The sequence below is a fragment of the Gnatocerus cornutus genome, unplaced genomic scaffold (genome assembly GCF_029298725.1).
Source record: "Gnatocerus cornutus isolate USDA-ARS CGAHR unplaced genomic scaffold, icGnaCorn1.1 ctg00000023.1, whole genome shotgun sequence".
Classification (NCBI taxonomy): domain Eukaryota; kingdom Metazoa; phylum Arthropoda; class Insecta; order Coleoptera; family Tenebrionidae; genus Gnatocerus; species Gnatocerus cornutus.
This window is the reverse complement of record NW_028275375.1, coordinates 5,915,584-5,934,822: the sequence shown is the minus strand read 5'-3', so window position 1 is coordinate 5,934,822 and position 19,239 is coordinate 5,915,584. Positions and strand designations below refer to the sequence as shown.

General features: G+C 32.6%; 1 protein-coding gene across 1 annotated transcript in view; it reads left to right on the top strand.

The window, feature by feature from the left end:
• LOC148166631 (carbonic anhydrase-related protein 10-like) overlaps positions 1–19,239 on the top strand; it is a 131,998-nt gene that overhangs the window by 83,702 nt on the left and 29,057 nt on the right. The window contains exons 5-6 of the mRNA XM_088049022.1: positions 8,100–8,195; positions 16,105–16,171. Coding sequence (XP_087905148.1) covers positions 8,100–8,195; positions 16,105–16,171 — 163 coding nt within the window. The remainder of the gene's footprint in view (positions 1–8,099; positions 8,196–16,104; positions 16,172–19,239) is intronic.

The following is a 19,239-nucleotide window of genomic DNA, read 5'->3' as shown; positions in this document are numbered from 1 at the left end:
ACTTCCCAAATTTTATTACCGTTGCGTGAAAACTCCCAAACATTTTTATTTTAGAAAATTTAAAATTTTTAATTCATCTGCGAGTGAAAAAATTCGAAAAATTGTGTCTTTTGCTCTACAACACTTTAATTTGGGGGAGTTGATAATCAGGTTCAAAAGAGTTAATTTCCCCAAATTCTATTGTCACAGCTTGAAAACTCTCAGAGCTAGAAAGTTTTATTTTGAAAAATTGGTTGTTAGTTTTAACTGCAAAATAAAAAATTCTAAAAATTGTGTCTTTTGCTCCACAATGTTCTAACTTGGGGGAGTTTATAAGCAAGTCTAAACAAGTAAACTTCCCAAATTTTACTGTCCCAGCGTAAAAACTTCCGGAGTTACAAATTTTTACTTTAAAAAATTAGAAATTTTTAGATCATTTGCGAAAAAAAAATTCTAAAAACGGTATCTTTTGCTTTACAACATTCTACATTAGGGAAGCTTATAAACACATTTAAACTTGTAAACTTCCCTAACTTTATTATCACAGCGTAAAAACTCCCAGAGTTACAAATTTTTACTTTCAAAATTTGGAAATTTCTACTTCATTTGCGAAATAAAAATTCTAAAAATTCTGTCTTTTGCTTTACAACCTTTTAATTTGGAGGAGTTGATAAGTACGTTCAAACGAATAAACTCCCGAAATTTGATTGTCATTGCGCAAAAACTCCCAGAGTTACAATTTTTTGTCCTAAAAAATTGGAAATTTTTGGTCTATCTGCGAAATAAAAAATTCTAAAATCCGTGTCTTTTGCTTTACAAGATTCTTATTTAGGGGAGTTGGTAAGGATGTCCAAACGAGTAAACTCTCTAAATTTTATTGTCATAGCGTAAAAACTTCCTAAGTTACAAATTTTTATTTTTAAAAATTTAAAATTTTTGGTTCATCTACGGAATAAAAAAATTCTAAAATCTGTGTCTTTTGCTCTACAAGATTCTTATTTGGGGGAGTTGATAAGCAGGTCCATACTAGTATACTCCCTAAATTTTATTATAATGGGGTGAAAACTACTAGAGTTACAAATTTTTATTTTCATAAATTGGATATTTCTGGTTCATCAGTGAAATAAAAAATTCCAAAAAGTGTGTTTTTTGCTCTACAACATTCTTATTTGGAGGAGTTAATAAGTGGGTCCAAACTAGTAAACTCCCCTAATTTTATTGTCGCAGCATAAAAACTTCCGGAGATACAAATTTTTATTTCGAAAAATTGGAAATTTTTGGTTCATCTGCGAAATAAAAATTCTAAAAACGGTATCTTTTGCTTTACAACATTCTAAATTAAGAGAGTTTATAAACACATTTAAACTTGTAAACTCCCTTAACTTTATTATCACAGCGTAAAAACTCCTAGAGTTACAAATTTTTATTCTCAAAAATTGGAAATTTCTATTTCATTTGCGAAATAAAAATTCTAAAAATTCTGACTTTTGCTTTACAACCTTTTAATTTGTAGGAGTTGATAAGTACGTTTAAGCAAATAAATTCCCGAAATTTGATTGTCATTGCGCAAAAACTCCTAGAGTTACAATTTTTTATCTTAAAAAATTGGAAATTTTTGGTCTATCTGCGAAATAAAAAATTCTAAAATCCCTGTCTTTTGCTTTACAAGATTCTAATTTAGGGGAGTTGGTAAGGAAGTCCAAACGAGTAAACTCTTTAAATTTTATTGTCATAGCGTAAAAACTTCCTAAGTTACAAATTTTTATTTTTAAAAATTTAAAATTTTTGGTCTATCTACGAAATAAAAAATTCTAAAATCTGTGTCTTTTGCTCTACAAGATTCTTATTTGGAGGAGTTGATAAGTGGGTCCAAACTAGAAAACTCCCCTAATTTTATTGTCGTAGCATAAAAACTTCCGGAGATACAAATTTTTATTTCGAAAAATTGGAAATTTTTGGTTCATCTGCGAAATAAAAATTCTAAAAACAGTATCTTTTGCTTTACAACATTCTAAATTAAGAGAACTTATAAACACATTTAAACTTGTAAACTCCTTTAACTTTATTATCACAGCGTAAAAACTCCTAGAGTTACAAATTTTTATTTGGAAAAAAATTGGAATTTTGTACTGCATTTGCGAAATAAAATTTATAAAAATTCTGTCTTTTGCTTTACAACCTTCTTATTTGGAGGACTTGATAAGTATATTTAAACAAATAAACTTCCCAAATTTGATTGTTATTGCGCAAAAACTCCTAGAGTTACAAATTTGTATCTTAAAAAATTTGAAATTTTTAGTTTATCTGCGAAATAAAAAATTCTAAAAATTGTGACTTTTGCTCTATAACATTTGAGGGAACTGATAAGCAAGTTCAAATTAGAAAACCCTCAAAATTTTATTGTTTTTGTATAAGAAGGTCCAAAGTTACAAATTTTTGTTTTAAAAATATTGGAAATTTTTTAATTTATTTGCGAATGAAAAAATTCGAAAAATTGTGTCTTTTTTTGCACTGTTTTAATTTGGAGGAAGGAAGAAAGTCCAAATTAGTAAACTTCCAAATTTTATTGTTAAAATGCAAAATCTTCCAGAGTTACAAATTTTTGTTTTGAAAAATTGGAAATTTTTGGTCTATTTGCGAAATAAAAAATTATAAAATCCGTGTCTTTTGCTCTACAAGATTCTAATTTGAAGGAGTTGCCAAGCAAGACCAAACTAGTAAACTCCCAAAATTTGATTGTCGCAGCATGAAAACTTCCGGAGTTACAAATTTTTATTACAAAAAATTGGAAATTTTTGGTTTATCTGCGAAATTAAATATTCTAAAATCCGTGTCTTTTGCTCTACAAAATTCTTATTTGGGGAAGTTGATAAGCCGGTCTAAACTAGTAAACTCCTTAAATTTTATTGTAATCGGGTGAAAACTCCTGGAGTTAAAAATTTTTATTTTAAAAAATTGGGTATTATTTTTAGCTGCAAAAAAAAATTCTAAAAACTGTGTCTTTTGATCCACAAAATTCTATTTGAGGAGTTGATAAGCACAAATTTTATTATTATTGCGTAAAAATTCCCAAAGTTACAAATTTTTATTTTCCAAAAACGGATTTTTTAGTTCATCTTCAAAAATCATCATAAAAAACAGTGCCTTTTGCTCTACAACGTTCGAATTTGGGGGAGTTGATAAGCAAGTCCAAATTAGTAAACTCCCTAAATTTTACTGTTATTTCGTGAAAACTTCCAAAGTTACAAATTTTTATTTTCCAAAATTGCAAATTTTTAGTTCATCTCCGAAATTAAATATTTTAAAATCCGCGTCTTTAGCTCTACAACATTCTAATTTGAGAGAGTTGATGAACAGGTCTAATCTATTATCCTTAATTTTATTGTTATTGGGTGAAAACTCCCAGATTTCCAAATTTTTACTTCGAAAAATTTAAAATTTCTAATTCATCTGGAAAATAAAAAATTCTAATATATGTGTCTTTTGCTCTACAACATTCTAATTTATAGGAATTGATAAGCAAGTTCAAACCAGTAAACTCTCCAAATTTTATTGTTTTTGCATGAAAAGTTAGAAGGTTACAAATTTTGATGTTCTAAAATTGAAAATTTCTAGTTCATCTGCGAAATAAATAAAAATCCAAAAATCTGTTTTTTGCTCTACAACATTATAATTTGGAGGAGTTTATAAGCATGTCCAAACTAGTAAACCCCCCAAATTTGGTTGTTGCAGCATGAAAACTTCCAGAGTTCCAAATTTTTATTTCGAAAAATTGAAAATTTTTGGTTCATCTGCAAAATATATTTTTTTTAAATTGTGCTTTTTGCTCTATAACATTCTAATTTAGGGGAGTTGATAAGCAAGTTCAAACTAGTAAACTTCCTAAATTTTATTGTCATTGCATGAAAACTTCCAAAGTTACAAATTTTTACTTAAAAAAATTGGATATTTTTAGTTCGACTGCAAAATAAAAAATTCTAAATTATTATCTGATGGAATCGCCGAAAATTTGATTTAAATTTTATAACTAGTTTTTCCACCTCAGTGATTGACTATCAGTTTAGAAATAGCAAACGAAAGAAACCAGAAAAATATGATTTCACTCAAAGATGATTAATATTGACAGGCGATCGCTCATAGCTGCGACTCATTTCAATGTTTTATTAGCTGAGTACGAAAAAGCTTTTTACCAACTGTGCGGCGGGAAACTTGAATTTTGAAAAAATGTCGTAGGTAGAATCCGACTTTTATTTATTTCCTTGTGCTTCTTTGTAAATTGCCTTTTCGGCTGACCCACATCGTCCTATTACTTCATATATTGTTTCCGAAACGTATCCTCCAGCAAGTTTCAAAGGTTCCATCTCCATTCCCAAACATAACCGTAATACTATTATCAATATTTCCCCGAAAGTTGTGGCATTCGATTCAATTAAATTCGCCCAAAATGTCCGCCCGCACTCGCATGATTTTACACGCACGTCGAGTTTGTTAATTTAGGTCGGGCGCACTTATTTAACGAAGTGAATTGTCTATTTTTTGTAAACAGTGAATCGGATGTTCTTTGAAAAGGGGGCTACAAAAGAAAAGATTCGAGACTAGAATTTCCCATTAGCAAAGTTGAATGGGGTTGCAACAATGCTTGCTGGCGGAGCTTACATTACGTCGGGATAATGATTGTTATTGTTGTTAATAAAATTTCCAAGTAATGGGTCTTAAAAATTCAAATTTTTCGATACAAAGAAGTGAAATTTTACAGCGCTTGTAGTATTTATGTTTCTAAGCACGTCGTAAGTTTGCGTGTTAAAGAAGATGTACGGGGTCAAACTCTTTGTATTGCACATAATCACTACCATCCACATGCTTAGGGCTCTTTTACGATCTTCGCGATGTATACGGATTACTTTTATTATGAAAATCGCGTCGGAGGATTTAGCATGAGCTATGGAAGATGGGCTTTAGGAAGATAATGATTGGAACGTCGGTTACATAACCTTTAATCACCTTCCAAAAATCATTAATTAGCTGCTAATCTATGCCCAATGATGCGCTGAAAGGATTAAACTGACTCAACCTACGCACAATTTTGTTCATTCTTTGTAAACTCTTCAAGTTTTATTAATATTGGGTAAAAACTTCCAGAGTAGCAAATTTTTATTTTTCAAAAATGGATTTTTTAATTTAATCTTCAAAATAATACTTTGTATACAACAAGTGGCTAAAATAGTGCTTTTTTTAATTTAATTTTATTGTCATTGGATAAAAACTTCCAGATTTACAAATTTTTATTATAAAAAATTTAAAATTTCTAGTTCAGCTGCGAAATAAAAAATTCTAAAATATGTGTCTTTTGCTCTACAACATTCTAATTTATAGGAATTGATAAGCAAGTTCAAGTCAGTAAACTCTCCAAATTTTATTGTTTTTGCGTGAAAATTTCCAAAGTTACAAATTTTTATTTTCCAAAATTAAAGATTTCTAGTTCATCTGCGAAATACAAAATTCCAAAAATCTGTGTTTTTGCTCTACAACCTTATAAATTGGAGGAGTTGATAAGCAAGTCCAAACTAGTAAACTTGCCAAATTTGGTTGTCGCAGCATGAAAACTTCCAGAGTTACAAATTTTTATTTCAAAAAATTGGAAATTTTTGGAAGTTACAAATTTTTATTTTCCAAAATTAAAGATTTCTAGTTCATCTGCGAAATAAAAAATTCCAAAAATCTGTGTTTTTGCTCTACAACCTTAGAATTTGGAGGAGTTGATAAGCAAATCCAAACTAGTAAACTTTCCAAATTTGGTTGTCGCAGCATGAAAACTTCCAGAGTTACAAATTTTTATTTCAAAAAATTGGAAATTTTTGGTTTATCTGCGAAATAAAAAATTCTAAAAATTGTCCTTTTGCCCTATAATAATCTTATTTGGAGGAGCTGATAAGTGGGTTCAAACTAATAAACTCTCTAAGTTTTATTGTTATAGCGTAAAAACTCCCAGAGTTACAAATTTTTATTTCGAAAAATTTCAAATTTCTAGTTCATCTGCGGAATAAATTTTTTTAAAATATGTGTCTTTTGCTCAACAACATTCTAATTTATAAGAATTGATAAGCAAGTTCAAACCAGTAAATTCTCCAAATTTTATTGTTTTTGCGTGAAAACTTCCAAAGTTAAAAATTTTTATTTTCCAGAATTGAAAATTTCTAGTTCATCTGCGAAATAAAAAATTCTAAAAACTGTGTCTTTTGCTCTACAAGTTTCTAATTTGAAGGAATTAATAAGCAAGTCTAACTTAGTAAACTCTCTAATTTTTATTATTATTGCGTAAAAACTCCTAGAATTACAAATTTGTATATTTCAAAAATGTTTTTTTTTAGTTCATTTTCAAAATAAAAAATTCTAAAAACTGTCCTTTTTGCTCTACAACGTTCGACTTTAAGGGAGTTGATAAGCAAGCTCAGATTAGTAAACTCCCTTAATTTTATTGTTATTGCGTGATAACTTCCAAAGTTACAAATTTTTATTTTCCAAAATTGCAAATTTCTAGTTCAGCTGCGAAATAAAAAATTCTAAAATATGTGTCTTTTGCTCTACAACATTCTAATTTATAGGAATTGATAAGCAAGTTCAAGTCAGTAAACTCTCCAAATTTTATTGTTTTTGCGTGAAAATTTCCAAAGTTACAAATTTTTATTTTCCAAAATTAAAAATTTCTAGTTCATCTGCGAAATAAAAAATTCCAAAAATCTGTGTTTTTGCTCTACAACCTTATAATTTGGAGGAGTTGATAAGCAAGTTCAAACTAGTAAACTTTTCAAATTTGGTTGTCGGAGCATGAAAACTTCCGCAGTTACAAATTTTTATTTCGATAAAATTGTAAGTTTTTGGTTCATTTGCGAAATAAAAAATTCTAAAAATTGTGCTTTTTGCTCTATAACATTCTAATTTAGAGAAGTTGATAAGTGAATCCAAAGTAATAAACTCCGCAAGTTTGATTGTTATTGCGTAAAAACAAAATTGATAATTTCTAGTTCATCTGTGAAATAAAAAATTCTAAAATATGTGTTTTTTGCTCTAATTTGGGGAAGTTGGTAAGCAATTACTACTCTGCTACTAATCTATGCGAAATGACGCGGTAAAAGGATTAAACTGACTCAACGTACGCCCAATTTTGCCGTTTGTTCTTTAAATTTCTTCCTTATTGGCGATTTTGACATTTGACAAATGACACTATTGACAGAAATCCAAACTGACATATTAGTGCAAACGCGGTACAACGTAAGCGCCACAATTTGGTTGGTCTATTAACGCGCTCAAAAAAGATAATCGTCTTAAATTAGTTCCATTTTCCACTTAAAATCCAACGTCTAGTGACTTTAGTTGTGCTAAGTTTGTGGGTTGGCAGCAGATCTAGTAACTATTTTGTCGTGCTGCGCAGTTTGCGGCGCAATTTAGTACAATGACGCTGAAGAATGGTAATAAGTGATTTGTTGCCGCCAAGTCGAAGTAAAAGTGAATAAAACAGTGAAAATTGGGGAAGAAAGCGACATAACCTCGTTTACGTGAAATGGTGACACAAGGAATTAATAGTAGGTAATGCGATTTTTGAAAATAACAGCAGGATGCTTTTCCGGCAGTAAATATGAGACGTTGGCAGCATAAGACGCTTCGGAATCGCATGTTTATCTTCAGCTTTTAGCTCGTCTCGTGCAGTTCTTTGAGTACATTTCCGTTAAAGGTTGTAGGGAAGACGCGGGTTTAGCAGTAAAATTATCGCCTCCTTCGTGAACCGAACGCTCAATATTGAACGGAAAAATCTTCTACGTGCCCTAAGCATACATTCATCTTCCCGAATCATCCGGATTCAAATACGACTTATTGAATTTCTTGAAAAGTCAGCGTGATGGACTGGGATATGTATCTATTCTGTGTTATTACTTTATTCCCATCGATTTAGTTTTTCCTTTTATACGCGAGGACGATGGTATACATATTCTATGTGAATACACATCCTCGAGACATTCAAACAACTGCCTCATAAATATTAAGAGAAGATTGCTTCACAATATTTTATTACGAAGCTTTCAAGCCAATCACAATATGAAAGCCTCACCACTTTTTATTTCCAGATTCAACTCTATGGGTTCAACAAACAACTTTACCACAACATGTCGGAGGCCCAGCATAAATCCCAAGGGATCGTGGGCATTTCTTTAATGGTCCAGGTAAGTCAAAACAAATCACATCGCTCATTTCCAAGTTAAAATCATACGAATTTTTGTTTTTCTTGCGGACTGGCCCTCAAAATCATCTATAAATATTTATGGACCAATCCGTTTCCTATTGCTGATTCTTCATACAAGCCTGCGGTCCCCAAGTCCGAAATTACGCCCCAAAATAGCGCAGGCCGGGAAAAAATATGATGCGCCAAATGATAATTATTCTAACGTTTTTACAATTATGCGTTTATTTGACTTTCTTCGCGTTTTATAAGGTGTAGTTTTCACCTCATTTAGGCTCTATTATGGTTTTTTATTTGAATTGTTTTGGAAATTATTATAATTTGCTTCCCAAATCCAAACCGCAACTTTAAACGCCTTTAATTCTATTATTTATTGGCGGATCTAAAGAGTTTAAGCAGTTTTGGATTCGGCGTAAAATGAACATCAATAATTGAAATTTGCTTTGGAAATAAGCGAGAAATCGACCGAATTAGGTTTGAAAAATGAAGACCAATAGTTTCGGATCGAAAAATTTGCTGTCTACAATTTTAAACGCTTCTAATTCCGTTACTTATTACCGGATGTCATAAATTCAAGCAGTTCTGGATTTCGCTTGAGATTCTGCGTAAAATGAGCCCAAATAATTAAAATTTACTCCGGAAATAAGCGATAATCGACCGAATTACATGTGGAAAATTGAGATTATAGTTTCGGAACTATGAATTTATCTCCAACTTTAAACGCTTCTATTTTTGTTAGTCATTGTCGAATGTGAAATATTCAAACAGTTTTGGATTCTGTATGAAATTCTGCGTAAAATGAGCAACAATAATTGAAATTTGCTCCGAAAAAAAAACGAGAAATCGACCGGATTACATTTGAAAAATTGAGATCAAAGAATTCGGAACTAAGAATTTACTATTCACAACTTTAAACGCTTCTATTTTTGTTCTTTATTGACAGATGTGAAAAATTCAACTAGTTTTGGATTTTGCATGAAATTCTACATAAAATGTGCACCAATAATTAAAATTTGCTCTAAAAATAAGCGAAAAATTGACCGAATTAGATTTGGAAAATTGAGATCATAAGATTCGGAACTATGAATTTAGAATCCACAATTTTAAACGCTTCCATTTTGGTTATTCCTTGACGGATGCGAAAAATTCAAGCTGTTTTGGATTCTGCGTGAAATTCTGCGTAAAATGAGCATTAATAATTTAAATTTACTCCGGAAATAAGCGAGAAATCGAACGAATATAGTATATTAAAGAACGTGTTTTATAATGGCCAATTTGGTGCACGAGGTCCCGGTGTACGGGACGAGTGCACCAATGCCATTATAAAACAAGTCCTTTATACTATTTTTTCGAATTTGCACCCCTTTTTTAATAATAAAATTAAATTTTAGAATTCTAATAAGGGTGGGTTTCACCAACCGCAGTTAAATAACTTAACTGTAGAATAACGCTATTTTTTAAATAAATTCAACTTCAGTTAACGTTTATTAATCAAATAAAACCACAAATAAACTAACTGGGCAAAGTTGGTCGGTTAAATCAAAGTTAATTCAATTTTTTGTGCAATGGATTCATTTTCTGTTTTGTAAATCTCAACTTGTATTTAATAAACACACATGTTTTATTTGTTAAGTATTGCAAACTTTGCCAAATTGCCAACTGTAGCATTGCGTGATAAACTTATTCTCTCTTGATACAGACATAACAAGGAGTTTTGGTATATTTTGCTGACTGTTTTCAAAAATGTAAACTTTTGTATAACTGTCAACGATGGCACTTTAATGAACACTCTAGGCTAAAATAACACTCTAGTTAACTATTCGTGAAATAATAAAGCAGACGTCAAAATATTTTCAAATAAAATTTATCTATTGAATAACTAACTGAGCATTTAACTGACGTTGGTGAAACCCACCTTAAGAGTTTTCGTGTTACACGATTGGTAATGGTTTTGTAACCATGACTTGCCACTTGATTTTCAAATTTAATTTAAAATTTGACATTTATTGAGTTTCACTGTCACTGAATTTTGACATAACGTAACCTAACCTCACAGCCAGTATTCATATCTATTATATTTAGGTACAATTATTGTTGGCCGCAAAGGACAGTTCAATTATATTCATACATTTTTATTCACGCAGTAATTTATTAAACACAAATCGTAAAAACCAAATTGACCAAGAACTTGACAGGAAACAGGTGACATCCAGACTAATTAGTTCTGCCAATTCTTAAAAAACAAAATTTCCTACTTTGAGTTCTTTTATAGATACCTATAAACGACTCCAAATTGAGTACTCTAATGGACCTATTAAAGCGGCAAATTCGAAAAAGGGTTTTAAAGAGTCTTTTTGGGATAATTTTGTAAAATGACGTAGAAATTAAAACTTTTTGTTACTTCAACGATATCTTTGCTAAACTGTTTTAAGAAAATTGCTGTTTGTAATCAAGGATCTAACCGATTTTTGATAAAAAAAAATATTTTTTTTAGTTGAGATGATAGTAAACATTCTAAATAAATTTAACCATTTGAAAGGGGACTAAAAGTAGTAATCTTTGCTTTAAATTTCACTAAAATCCGTCTTAGGTGGGCCACTTTGTATAAGTTAAACAAAATGGTGAATGCGCCATGAAAATAAAAAGTCCAATTGAATCGATGGCTCAAATTTTTTTTCTAGTTTTTTTTAGTTTGCAGACAACAGACATGGAGAATATGAAAAATAATCGTAGTTTTGAAACATTTTTAAGACCAAAAGTTTTGTATCAAAAAATTTTCTAACTACAATTTTAAGCGCTTCTAATTCCGTTATTTACTGTCGGATGTCAAGAATTTTTGGTTTTTTTGCGGACTAGCCCTCAAAATCAACTACAAATATTTATGGACTAATCCGTTTCCTATTGATGATTCTTCACCCAAGTCCGAAATTACGCCCCAAAATCTCGCAGGTCGAGAAAAAAAATGATGAATTGATGGCCCGCTGCGCCAAATGATAATTATTCTAAAGTTTTTACAATTACGCGTTTATTTGACTTTCTTCGTGTTTTACGAGTTGGCCGACACAATTTCAAATTCCTTTCATTTAATATCCAGTGGGGCGAGCGGCATTCCGGCGGACCAAAACGAGTTTGTTTAACAACAAATTGCGCGAAACAAAATTGTGAAATTTAAACAAGACGCGTCCAAAATCAGTCTGAATTTTGATGAAAAAAATATTTAGACCCATTAAACCGGAAGCGAAGAAATTCCTGCATTTGTTTCGGTTGCTCTTGAGATTAGGTGGCCGTTCCAAGTGCGGGTCGAATTCTTTGAGGTCTCATGTATATTTAATCCTTTCCAGTGAATGGTCTGTATTAAAAGAGAATTAACAATTTTAACGGACGGACACGGTTAAGAGAACGGGAAGTAATGTCGGAGTAGATTAGCATATTGTGAACGTAGTACAGCTCATTCGTAGCGTTCGGATGGGTTTTACAACGTCCGCCGCTCATGCAGAAGATATCGTCGACGTATATTTTAAACGGGGCGATATGGCCAGTGTCCCTTCCCTTGTTGGTATGCAAAATGCTGCGCATTGCACTTTTCATAGCGACAAACTGGAATGCATTAGGTAGCGTGCGTTTTTCACATTCCCCACCGGTGATAAAAGTCCTAGTAAATGTCCCATCATCACGTACCAAATAGTACCATAAATATGTCAACGAGAGCAATTCCGAGCATTTCGTTTAAAAATAAATGTTGGCGAAAATTATCCACAGACGCTTGCGTCTTCGCAATTTTGAATTAAAATCTCCTTTTTAAAACTGTATCAAAATGAATTCCGGTCTCAAATGTACTTGCAGCAAATGCACAGAGAATACAAAACACAATAATGGCGCCATTCCGCACTGTGGTTCGCTCAATTTACCGTCTTTTCATTGCCAATATTCAATTTCATTAACTAATAAATTATTTACGACCGCCACATCCAATGACCACGTTCCCAGTTCCGTTCGTCTAATTGTTAATTAATCTCACGTTTTAATTATAATAAATGCAAATCGTGTTGAGGTATTGATTCGATCCGCTTAATTCTTTTATTTTTAACACTTGAATCGGTTTTTTTTCCGTAACGGCTTTACAAAAGCCGAGCTAAAAGAATGAATAACGATTTTTATTATTTCAAACTTACGTCATGAAAGCTCCTGTGTTGTATCGGATTGTACAAATCGGAAAAGCATCGTTAATTAAAACAATGCGAAATGGAAATGTGTATTGACGGACAATGTTGGAGGGATGAGTTTTACACCACTATTTAAATCTTCGCGAATTAGGGGCAAAAATGGCGGATGCGCCGGGTTTAGTGTTGCATCATTAGAATTTTTTTGGTTCTTTTAATTTTGCGCTCTTTAAATCGCCGGTTTCCAAAGTGTACATTTTTGGTTTCTACATGTTTATTTATACAGGGTGGCCAACTTAAGATTCCGAGCTCAATATCTTTGTTTTTTGCGAATGGATTTTATTCAAGTTTCAGGCCAAGGTAACTAAAGAGGTGCAAATTGATTTGATTTTAAAGGGTTAATTTAATTAATAAACCGTCTAGTAGGTCTAGTTTACAAGAAAAAGAGCAAAAACAAGCCAACATTTACTTAAGGAACAAAATCATCGGTCTGTCTGTCAATCTGTCGTTTTTGACGTTTCTCAATAAAAGCTCATTTCGGCTCTATTATGGTTTGTTACGAAGAGTTTTGGATTTTGTATGAAATTGTGCGTAAAATGAGCATCACTAATTGAAAGTCGCTTCGAAAATAAGCGAGAAATCGACTGAATTAGATTTGGAAAATGAAGACTAGAAGTTTTGTATCGAAAAATTTGCTGTTTACAATTTTCAACGCTTCCAATTTCGTTATTTACCAACGAATGGGAAGAATTCAAACAGTTTTGGATTTTGCTCAAAATTCTGCGTAAGATGAGCATTAATAATTAAAATTCACTTCGGAAACAAGCGAGAAATCGACCGAATTAGATTTGAAAAATAAAGACCAAAAGATTTGGATAGAAAATTTTGCTATCTACAAATTTAAACTCTTCTAATTCCATTATTTATTGACGGATGTGAAAAGATTAAGCAGTTTTGAATTCTGCGTGAAATTCTGCGTAAAATGAGGATCAATAATTGAAATTCGATCCGGAAATAAGGGAGAAATCGATCAAATTAGATTTGGAAAATTAAGATAGAATTTGGAACTAGAAATTCACTATCCACAACTTTAAAAGCTTCTATTTTTGTTATTCATTGACGGTTTTGAAATAATTAAGCAGTTTTGGATTTTGCATGAAATTCTGCGTGATACGAGCTCCAATAATTTGAAATTTGCTCCGAAAATAAGCGAGAAATCGACCGAATTAGATTTGAAAAATAAAGATCACAAGTTTCTAATTCCTAATATAAGTTATTTATTAATGGATGGTAAGAATTCAAGCAGTTTTGAATTTTGATCGAAATTCTGCGTAAAATGAGCATCAATAATTGAATTCGCTCCGAAAATAAGCGAGAAATCAACCGAATTAAATTTAGAAAAGTGAGATCAAAGGATTCGCGATTAAGAATTATCTATCCACAGTTGTAAACGCTTCTATTTTTGTTATTTAATGACTAATGTGAAATATTCAAGCAATTTTAGATTTTGCATAAAATTCTGCTTAAAATGAGCACTGATAATTGAAATTCGCTCCGGAAATAAGCGAGAAATCGACCGAATTAAATTTGAAAAATTAAGACCAAAAGTTTCGGATCGAAAATTTTGTTATCTACAAATTTAAACTTTTCTAATTCTATTATTTATTGACGGATGTGATAAGTTCAAGCAGTTTTCAATTTTGCGTGAAAATTCTGCGTAAACTGAGTATCAATAATTGAAATTCGCGCCGGAAATAAGGGAGAAATTGATCGAAATAGATTTGGAAAATTGAGATAAAATTTGGAACTAAAAATTCATTATCTACAAATTTTAAAGCTTCTATTTTTGTTATTTATTGACGGATGTGAAATATTCAAGCAGTTTTGGATTATGCATGGGATTCTGTGTAAAATGACTACCAATAATTAAAATTTGATCCAGAAATAAGTGGAAAATCGACGGAATTAAATTTGGAAAATTAAAATCATAGAATTTCAAACTAAGACTTTACTATCCACAAAAGTTAAACGCTTCAATTTTTGTTACTTATTATCGGATGTAAAATATTCAAACAGTTTTGGATTTTATATGAAATTGTGCGTAAAATGAGCATCAATAATCGAAAGTCGCTTCGAAAATAATCGAGAAATCGACCGAATTAGATTTGGAAAATGAAGACTAGAAGTTTTGTATCGAAAAATTTGCTGTTTACAATTTTACACGCTTCCAATTTCGTTATTTACCAACGAATGGGAAGAATTCAAACAGTTTTGGATTTTGCTCAAAATTCTGCGTAAAATGAGCATTAATAATTAAAATTCACTTCGGAAACAAGCGAGAAATCGACCGAATTAGATTTGAAAAATAAAGACCAAAAGATTTGGATAGAAAATTTTGCTATCTACAAATTTAAACTTTTCTAATTCCATTATTCATTGACGGATGTGAAATATTCAAGCAATTTTGGACTTTGCTCAAAATTCTGCGTTAAATGAGCACAATAATGGAAATTCGCTCCAAAAACAAGCGAGAAATCGACCGAATTAGATTTGGTAAATAAAGACTATAGGTTTCGGATCGAAAAATTTGCTATCTACAAATTTAAACTCTTCTAATTCCATTATTTATTGACGGATGTAAAAAGTTTAAACAGTTTTCAATTCTGCGTGAAATTCTGGGTAAAATGACCACGAAAAACTTGAGGTATTGACCGAATTAGGTTTTTAAAGGGTTTTTTGAGATAATTTTTACCTTTTTTTGGTGCAAAAACGATGTAAAAATTCAAACTTCTTGTTATTTCAAAGATATTATTACTAAATTGTTTTAAGAAAATTGCTGTTTTAAATTGAAAAGTGAATAAATTAATTTTTTTTTTAGTTGGGGTGACTAAAAATAGTAATATTCACTTTAAATTTTATTGAAATCCGTCTTATTTGGGCCACCTTGTATGAGTTAAGCAAAATGGTGGAGGCGCCAGGAAAATAAAAAGTCCAATTGGATCAATGAGTCGAATTTTTTTTCTAGTTTTTTTTTTAGTTTGCAGACAACAGATATGGAGAATATGCAAAATAATTGTAGTTTTGAAACATTTTTAATTAAAGCACTCGTTGCGGGAGTTAGAAATTTTAGAAGTAAAACTTTGATAGAATCTTTTTATTTATAGCCGTCCGGATGTTCCAACTCGTTCGCCACTTCTTTATTTCTATCGATAACATAGCAAACGTTTCAAAGATATGCGGAATATGCAGTATATTTATAAAATATGAAAAGAGCGCAGCGTCAGCTTGCTGTCCGTCCGAAGGCTTGCAATATGACAGGGGGCAAAAGTAGTAGCAATAATAAGTGGTCGAAAGAGCGTATAAGTAGAAGGAAGGGGTGATTTAATATAAGTGGTATAGTAGGACGTTCTTCTATCAAGTTCTCGGATCAAGAACACGTAAAGGGGAGAAGCGCCATAAATAGTAGGCCGACAGTAACGGCGTGTTCATGTCTCGGTTTCGATCGTTGCAGCGTTTTGCAGCGTTGAATTTTTTAATTAGGGCGAATGCGATCCATCACAGATAACAAATAGCAACAAGGCACTTATGTTTTTAAATTAGTCGAGAGTAGGTAAATGTATGTAATAAATAGCGTGGCCGAGAGTCGAAAGAGTGATTTGAGTCACGCCACAGATGGGCAAGGCGCATTTCTCGCTGTTCTCTTTGTTTGCTGACCGGATTTTCTTGTTGTAGATCGGAGACGTCCCCAACGCCGAATTAAGGATCATCACAAGCGTTTTCAACCGAGTGACGTACAAAGGTGAGTGAAGAATTTCTAGTTAATCAAAGAAGAGGTCACGCCACCGCCACCGCCGTATTCAGATGATCCAACTAGTTTGCGTGTCACTTTTACCAAACAAGTGCGTGTGGAGATCTAAAGACTATTAAAACTCCATTAGTTATTCCACTTCCGTTAAGAAGTCAACACGTGACACAAACAAGCGTCGCACTGAAACAATTATCAAAGTCGCCCTCGGGTTCATTTATCAAACGATGCTCTGTCACCGCTACACTTCCAAGCATTAAGCGCTATCCATTTACCGACCCCTGCGCCTCTATAAACCGATATCATAATTAATAACAAACAATACGACAATTCATTTAACCTGCGGCGCTGTAAACAATACCTACCAATAACGCCGAGACCGCAAAGACTGCTCAAGATAATAAATCACACTGCCCGATACGCTTGTTTAAATTATTAATAACGATGCGCAACACAATCCGCAGACGCTTAATGCTCAGATATCCCTCTTGGCTTCTGTCTGCTCCAATTTCACCGCCGAAAATAATGCCGAGTGAATCTTTCATTCGCCACACGGGCGATAATCAGAGTGATCATTGTGACCAACGGAAAAAACTGAATTAACACGCTTTGCTTCATTTTAACTGGAGAGGTTTGGACAAGTGAAAAGTCATTTCTAAAGAATTTTTGTTTGGGTTTTAATTCGATTTCAATCACTTTCTGCTTTTTGTAATGAGGAAAACTACTTTAATTGCCTTTCTAATTATACAGGTGTCTCAAAATTCGCGACATTTCGATTTTTCAAAATTTTAATCGGTTGTAATTTGGTTATTTGTTCTCGGATGTGAAATCAGAGGCCAGATTTAATTTGCGGAAAATTCTGCGTAAAATGATTTATAATAACGCAAATTTACTTTAAAAATAAATGAGTTATCGACCTCAGAACTTTGACATAGTTTTAGTCATCAATTTTCGCGAAAAATTGCAACTTTCAACTTTTGGAGAATCTAAAAACTTTTTCTTATGTAAAAAAACGCGAGAAAAACGATGGCGCAAACCGCATCTTAACATCTGAAATAGTTTTTGAGATATTTAACTTTAAAAATTACGAAAAATGAGAAAAAATGAAAATCAACTTTCCAAAATTGGCCATAACTCAGTTATTTGTTGTCGAATTTGAATTTCAATCTCAGTTTTAGAGTCTACACAAAATTCTGTGTAAAATGAGCCATTATATAATTAATTTGCACCAAAAATGAATGAGTTATCGACCTCAGAACTTTGAGATACTTCTATTCTAGTCATGAAATGTTTGTGCGAAGTGCGCTCTGAATTCAGGAATCGTTAATTGTGAAACACCCTGTATATTACAGAGTTTTACGATTTAGCAAGTTGTTGAGAAGTCCTGACCTGATGGAGCAAAAACCGGCCTGGAATTTAAAATCAGGAGGCAATCTACTTTCGAAATGACTTTTGTTGACTGTGTAATTTGCGTATTTTTGAGTAAATTTTCAGAAATGCGGCGAAGAATCGTCGATAACAGTTTGCGAAACTAGTTCTTACTTTACTTCGCCGTTTAATAAATGCAGCAGTTCCGCGAGGAGATTGCAATGGCGCTACTGGCTGCTCCCGCCTTAAGAGCTAAACATAACGTACAAAGTTTGAATAAGGTGGAGAAGTAACAAAAATTCTCTCTCATTTTCCTAAAAACGTCTCCCTCTGAATAAATTATCTCCTCGCATCTTGTTTTCCCACGTATGGTCAGACCGAAATCCATAGTTCTCGTCTAGCGCGCAAAGTCCAAAAGCACACAGAAAGACGAATGCGCTCCTCTCTTTGATTTGTGTGTGGCTTCCTTTAGTAAACATCGTGGACTTTTTAGGTTTGCGTGTCGTTAGAATGCGATGAAAAATGGTGTCGAATTCCGGAGTGAGGTTGTTTATTGGTCGGCTAAGAGCGTCGCTATCTGCACTCAGCAATGCTATGATTTACTACCCGATATAGACGCTACGCTGCGGCGTTGCCGGATAACCGACGCGATTTATGGATCCGTTGCTAAAATACACCAGATTTTAATTATGGCGACCATTAAAATTAAATAGAAACCCAACAAGAGATGTTTGGTGGAGATTAACGTCCGGAATTTGCTGGACTCCCGGATTGTTTTACGCGAATTAACTGACCACGTGCACGTTTCCGGGCGCAATCGATGCGGGGAGCATTTTTGTGTGACGGCAACGGTAACGGTGACATTTATCTTACAGTTGCCAGTAAGAGCCAAGTTTGGAAAAAAAACGCCCACGACTAGTCATTGTTGAATAAAACGAAGCGCGATTTTATTTCATCTGTCGCGTTTGAAGTAACTCGCAATTACTGGATAACGACTACTGGCAAGAAGATAGGCTTCGTTTGTCTAAAAATATTCGCATGATACACAAGATATGAAAGGCACACAAAGCAATTGCAATTAGAGTTTTTGTTGCAACAGATTTGTAATATCCGGATCGGGAAAGACTTATTTGCTTCACTTGCTTGTTCGATATTGATCACATGACGATGTAGTTATAAGACATGTGACTGGGGGATACATTTTGATCAATTCCGTACGTGTTCAGTTTGATTGTTGCGGGCTAATAGGAGACTACTTGTAATGAAAAATTGAGCTGTGGCATTGCGAAACGTCGGTGCACTGTCTGTTTGACAGTTTGAGGTTTACTGTTGACTGATATGCAGTGTTATTGTTGACGTGTTTCTCGCAAGTGTAATGAAACGTCAAACGAGGAGAATCGATACATGACGGAACTTCAAACATTCAATAACACGTGATGTTAAGGCGGATAAGAAGAGGAACCTTTTAGTATTTATTATAAAACGTTGGCAAGTTCGATTCCTTTTTATTTTACTTACATTTCTTACACCATAATTGTGCCCAAATTTTTGTCGGCGTTTACAATAATTAAACATTCTCGCGAAAAGGGCTCAAATTTCTTGTAGGGTCTCAATTCCTTAAAATCAAGAATGAAAATTGAACCCTCTGACCGTTCTTGATTCTACGCTCATGTCTTGAGTCTTTAATTTGTATG